The 6,319-nt window shown below is 39.6% G+C and overlaps 1 protein-coding gene across 1 annotated transcript; it reads right to left on the bottom strand.

Moving 5' to 3' along the window:
* Positions 1-401: 401 nt before the first annotated feature.
* On the bottom strand, positions 402-2,303 carry LOC125554046. The gene is made up of 2 exons (XM_048717670.1): positions 1,075-2,303; positions 402-849 (listed from the first exon to the last, which is right to left on the bottom strand). The coding sequence occupies exon 1, from the start codon at positions 2,231-2,233 to the stop codon at positions 1,076-1,078; it is 1,158 nt and encodes a 385-aa protein (XP_048573627.1). The 5' UTR covers positions 2,234-2,303; the 3' UTR covers positions 402-849; position 1,075.
* Positions 2,304-6,319: the final 4,016 nt, after the last annotated feature.

A 6,319-nucleotide genomic window follows, 5' to 3' on the forward strand; every position in this document is an offset into this window, starting at 1 on the left:
ATGATAAAAAAAAGCAATTGCAATAACTATAGCCTTGCACTCTATGACCAAACATATAAACATCTTCATCTCACTAATATTGCAGTCTAGTACTATATGCACCTTTGGCAAAAATATGCAAGAAACAATGAACAAATAGCTGACAGTTTTATGAAGCTACTGAAGCAATTAAAACCTCTTTGAGGTCTTCATACAGTCATGCAGATCACATCTTCTCAGTCAGTCAGTTCCCTCAACTTATAGCTCAAGATTTCACTAACATAATAACATTGATTGCTAAATAAATGCAATAAAATCAGCACTTGACATGTAGCACTAATTAAATTCAAAGATAAATTAAGACATATCAGCAAGCCAGCATACAGAAAGCCATGATCATCTCTTGAGAGACAAGAACCACTAGCTCTAGACATGTCTCATCACCTCTTTTTGAAGATGAGAATTCAGATATTGGATCAAAGCTGGGAGAGCAAACTGTACAAGTTTTTAAATGGAAACACTAAGATATTGTCTGCAGATGCATTTTTGAGCAAATTACAAGATGCCACATAGCTGAAGCTGCAAGAAATTAGAGGTTCATTACAAACATAATCCAATCACTCGCTTACGATGCACCAAACCAGCTACTAAATAATGGCATAAGACAACACGGGGACCTGTCAAGCTTACTGACAAAAGCCAATAACAATATGATAAAACAAGAACCACTGCACCAAACCAGCTACTAAATAATGGCATAATTCATCAAGAGACCACTGTCGCCTCCAAGTTGGTCATCTTTTGTGATGATGAGAGTCGCCTCCTGGCTTAAACATACTCAACCATATGTTGTCAATTCACCGCATCACTCTGCAAACATAGAATTTTCAGTGTGAATACAACATAAATTGCCAATTAAATAAGCACAATTCGAGTGTTACATACCACTCAGTTTGTTAGGATGCATTTCAAATATAACTTCCAATCTGATTAGACATCTAGTGACTTGTATGTTCCACTAGCTTATACTTTATACTTTAAGCTTTATTCCCAAGTCAGAAGAAGAAAAAAAGGACTACAGATATAGATATATACCTCAGCGGTTGTAGAAACTCATGTACGGAATCAAAGCACAGAACTTGTCTGTCTTCCACAGCTTCTTCCATCGTAGTGACTTGAGATTAATCTCATAGATGCCCATGTCCGTGGTCACGAACACAGTATCACTGCCCTCCACAGATCCAAGCAGTTCAAGATCTTCCTCGGGATTTTGAATGGGGAGAAGGTTCCCAAGATCGACGATTGCACGCTGAGTCCATGAGGCAACTCCGTGAGAAGCCATCTGCCTTGACCACAGATTGAGGGTTAACCTTTCCACATGTGCAAGTCCCAAGCTGTCATCCTCCATCGCCATGAGTGTGGCGGCATCGTCAATGACAGGCCCCTCCAATGGCGCGTCAATTAGTGATAAGCAGTTAGAGCCCAAGTCATACTTGAGAATTCCTACACGACGATAATCCTCATAGTGCCTAAGCATGAAGTGAAGTGCGTCTTGGACGAGGACTGGGGGTCTTGCCTCAATGAATGCATCGTCCACAAGATGAAGACGAGAGCACGGCTCACACCATTTGCCATTGGGCCGCTTGCTGGAATCAGAATCAGACAAGAGCACGGCTGCGGATGCAACACAAACACCCTCGCCCTCATCCTGGTCCAGGTAGACAAAGACGACCCGGAAGGGGCCCTCGTGACACGCGCGGTGGTCACAGCCGGTGAGGGCGCAGAGCACCGCAGCCCCATGGCTTTCGGCCTCCATGTATTCTGTGGACGGGCGCAGCTCCGTGGAACAGCCCGTCATGGGGTTCCAAATGAAGAGCATCCTGTGTCCCAGATCCTTACACCTGATGAGAACGCGGCCATGGCGGCAGTCCTGCGCATCGTACTCCGAGTGCCCCCGGAGGTCGTCGGGAATGCGTGCGGCGAATTTCGTGGTGGAGACGAAGTGTGGGCGGGGGTCTGTCGACGGCGGACTGGAACATAAGAAGGGCAGGGTATATAGGAAGCCGAGCATGGGGGGAGCTCCATGGAAGTCGCGGTAGCGGCCGCGGAAGCGAGCGCCGGTGAGGAGGCCGAGCCAGAGCTTGCTGGCGAGGGAGGCGCGCACGAGGTGCTCCGGCTCGTCCGGCGGGAGGTGGAGGAAGACCTCCTCGAGAAGCTCTTCCGGCAGAGATGGAACGGGGGTCGTCGGCGGCATGGTGATGGCTGGTGGAGGCGGCGAGGGTTTCGGGTGGGGAAGTTTCTTAGCTGCTGCGGCAAAAGGAAGGAAGGAATAGGATGGGATGGATGATGGATAGTGGCGAGCTCAGATTTATTTGGGCTTTGGGCTTTGGGCTGAGCACAGCATTCTCAGACTCCAAAGGAAAACAGAGCATTCACTCACCCCTCAAAAAAATAAAAACAGAGCATTCTCTCTCTTCTAATAAAAAAGCAGACCAGACCATTCTCTCTCTTTGTCCGAAGAGATAAGATATATTACTCCCACCGTAAACTAATATAAAAGCGTTTAGATCACTAACTATAAACTAATATAAGAGCGTTTAGATCACTAAAACTGTAAACTAATATAACAGCGTTTAGATCACTAAAATATAAGAGCGTTTATATTAGTTTACAGAAGGAATACAAAAGTTTATCGGAAGTACAAATTATCTCAAACATAAAAAATTACATTGAGATTCCGAGACACCAAACGACCACTACTGTCGTAAGAACGAGCCGTCGACGCGCCGCTGTCGTCATTCCCTTATTTGAGCTAGTTTGATCTTGTCGATAACAGCCGAAAAATCTTCGTGCACATGCCCCTAAGGACCAGCGTTCTGGAGCTGCAGTCGTCGCCGCTGAGCCCTTCCATAAATCTGAAGTACCTTCTCGCTTTAAAGAACTAACGAAATAACGACAGAAGCACTACAATTTCCATGAGGGAGCTTCACGGAAGAAGAAAAAAGGCACTACACGATTCTTCTGCTTGCTTGCAACTTGAAATCATTAGCCAAAGCACAAGGGAGTCATGATAATTTCACTATTTTCAATTTTATCATTGCAGTATGACTACAATATTTATATTTTCATTTGATACCTTACAACAATCAACAATACAATTATTTCTTTATAGAAATAAAATCTAGAAAAAATTGATATTTTTTTGAGAATGACATATTTTTATTAAAGGTTTTAACATTTATGTTTTATGTTTTGCTGGTTTTCGTTATTTTTCTTCAAGTTTTTTTAGTTGCTCGGGCTCGTATGGTGGGAGGCAGGGGAAGGTCTCCTCAAGAAGCTCGTCCGACAGCGGCAGCGACATGCATGGTTAAAAAAATGAGACCAACCTAAGGACTAACCCTCATTGGCATTTTTTTATAGAAGAAACTCCGCAAGCACCACGAGTCCTAGCTGGGACTCGAACTCGGATGGGCTGGCAGCAACCTCAGCTGCCCAGCCAACGGCTCGACGCCCCGTCCTCGACATGCATGGTTAGTGGTGGGTGGAGGCGAAGGCTTCAATCGGGAGGGGAAAAGTTCGAGGTGGTGTGGGTTTGTGGACTGTTTTTTTTGTGACCTTCTCATTGGGGCCTGGGTGAGAGCATGTGTGGTGGTCTCGTTTGGGCCTCACATGGTGGTCATGTTAAATATTGGACTGCAATAGACAGAGACATTTTGCTAGTTAGGATGACATTTGTGAATGACACGGCTGGCAATTTTAGTGTTTGAGGATGGCATTTTTTGACAAAAGCATGTCACTTTATTTATTTTATTGCTTTTTCATCCAAAAACTGTCACTGTCAGATCTTGATCATGTGGCTATGAGAGGGTTCATTTCCTTCTAGGGAACAGTCGCTAGATAACACTAGATGATACCCCGCGCGTTGCTGCGGGTACATGTAGGTCTATCTCTATAAAATTGCATATATAATAGTAAGAGTATACATTGAGTATTATAATGTAGAAAAAGAGCTAAAAAGAGTTTTTCTTGCTAAGTTCTTTGTGCTTTGCCACAATGATTAACTTTAATTTGCACAAAAATCCTATTAAATTTTCTAATGATTAACTTTGCATAGAACTAACCAAAATATAACATCGAAAGGAGCAGTAAATTTAATCTACACAGAATTAAAAAGGTGAAATACACGGAAGGAAAGATACATATTTGAAGATAAACTAATTGCTCCAAGTTAGGAAAGAGGAGCAATTGCCTCCAATTGATTTAGCAAGCAAGTAGTGCAATAAAACAGGAGAGGAGAAAAATACAACACAACTGCACATATTATGCCCCAAACATGGATCTTTTGCCTGTCGGTTGGAATCTCTTGCTCGTAAACTGCAGCAACAGACTGGCCTATTGATGCAAAATCAAAGACAATGAAAAAACATCATGCGTTAGATGGTAAAAATCTAAACTAACCAAAATAATACAGTGAATCCTGGAATGCAAATCTATATCTATATCTATACCTACTAATAAAGCAAGCTTCGTTTCGTCAAGTTTTTCATCCGTTCACCGCTGAAAAGAACTTTTTTTTGCTTTCCAAGGTGGTACTAATTTTTTATGCCTTTGTTTGCTAAAAAAGAATTTTCGTACATGGACCGCGCGCTCTGGCCCAGCGAAGCCAGCCCACTTATTTGTCTACCCACGCAGTTGATAAAAGACTATTTCCCGCACATGGCGACAAATAGTGGAGTTTTGCACACGACAACCAATATTGGGCTAGCCCATTTTTCTTTGTTCCTGTGTTTTACTTCTATTATTATTATTATTATTATTATTATTATTATTATTATTATTATTATTATTATTATTATTATTATTATTATATCTCGTTTTCCCTTCCAATTTTATTTTAAATTTATTATTAATTTCGTAAATTAAAAATTCATAAAAAACGTTCAGAATTAAGAAACAATTTGTTGAAAATGTTCAGAATTCCAAATTTTCTTGCTATTTTGTAAAATATTCAGAACATGCAAAAAGTTTCCCGTTTTTGCAAAAAGACATACTTTTCAAAATTGTTCGAGATGTCTAAAAAGAAACTGGCATTTCAAAAAAATGCATCAAATTAAGAAAATATTAAATTTTTTATTTAAATTGTCACAACTAAAAATGTACTTCGTGTATAAAAGATACACATTTTCTAAAAATCTTATGAAACACATGTTCCAATTTTAGAAAATGTTCAAAAATTCAAATAATGTTCATAGTTTTTTTGTCTGATTTTCGCACAGGACAACCAATAGTGGGCTGGCCCATGTTCTTTGTTTCTGTGTTTTACTTCTATTTTATTCTCCTTTCCATATCTCTTTCTTCCCTTCCAAGTTTATTTTTATTTTAGAATTTATTTCTTAAATTAAAAACTCTTAAAAAATTCAGACTTAATAAAAATATTTTTTTGCAAATGTTAAGAATTCCGAAATTTTGTTGCTATTTTGAAAAATATTCAGAACCTGCAAAACAATTCCCGTTTTAAAAAAACAATTATTGTTTTTAAAAATTGTTCGAGATGTCTTAAATGAAAATGGCTTTTCAAAAATGCTCCAAATTCGAAAAATATTCTTTTTTAGTGAAATTTGCACAATTAAAAATAATGCTTTGTATAAAAGATACACATTTTCTAAAAATCTTAGGAATTTTCGACACATGTTCCCGTTTTTAAAAAAATGTTCACAAAGTCAAATAATGTTAATATTTTTATAAAAAAGGCTGGTATTTTCAGAAAATGTTTGTGAATTTAAAAGATGTTCCTTTTAATATTTTGTTCGTGTTTTTTTAAAGTGTACATAATTAAAAAAATTATTCCGTATTTAAAAAATTGATCATGTCTCCTAGAATAATTAGAAACTTCATACCTTAAAATCCCCTCGATCGAAAGGATTGAAAGGAAAGTAGATTGAATAACTCATGTGCCTTATCTGGCATACGGTGACGTAACAAAACTCTTAAATGCCCTTGATTAATGAATGGAAAAATAGCGGATTGATTCTTTCACACGTGGAGAAACCGAGAAGCTAAACGTCCTTTTTTTCATGTGCACATAAGATTCTGCTTGCACATATAATTGTCACTGACTTTAAATGCATACTATTTATCTCCCGTTGCAACGCACGGGCATATGTGCTAGTAAGATCCTAAAAAGAATAAGATCTGTAGTAGTGAGATGGAAGAGACATCCTGTGGCCCGTACCTCGTGACTCACAATGTATAGCCAGCGTTCCAGCCGGTGTAGGAAGGGACAAACCTGCATTATGGGGGGTGGCCCGCTGCTCCCTTAACCTCCGTAGCGGGCTGGTCG

This window comes from Triticum urartu, chromosome 4 (assembly GCF_003073215.2).
Source record: "Triticum urartu cultivar G1812 chromosome 4, Tu2.1, whole genome shotgun sequence".
NCBI classification, from domain to species: domain Eukaryota; kingdom Viridiplantae; phylum Streptophyta; class Magnoliopsida; order Poales; family Poaceae; genus Triticum; species Triticum urartu.

Coding starts and splice junctions, on each gene's coding strand:
- LOC125554046 (XM_048717670.1), bottom strand. CDS start 2,233: ATGCCGCCGACGACCCCCGTTCCATCTCTGCCGGAAGAGCTTCTCGAG.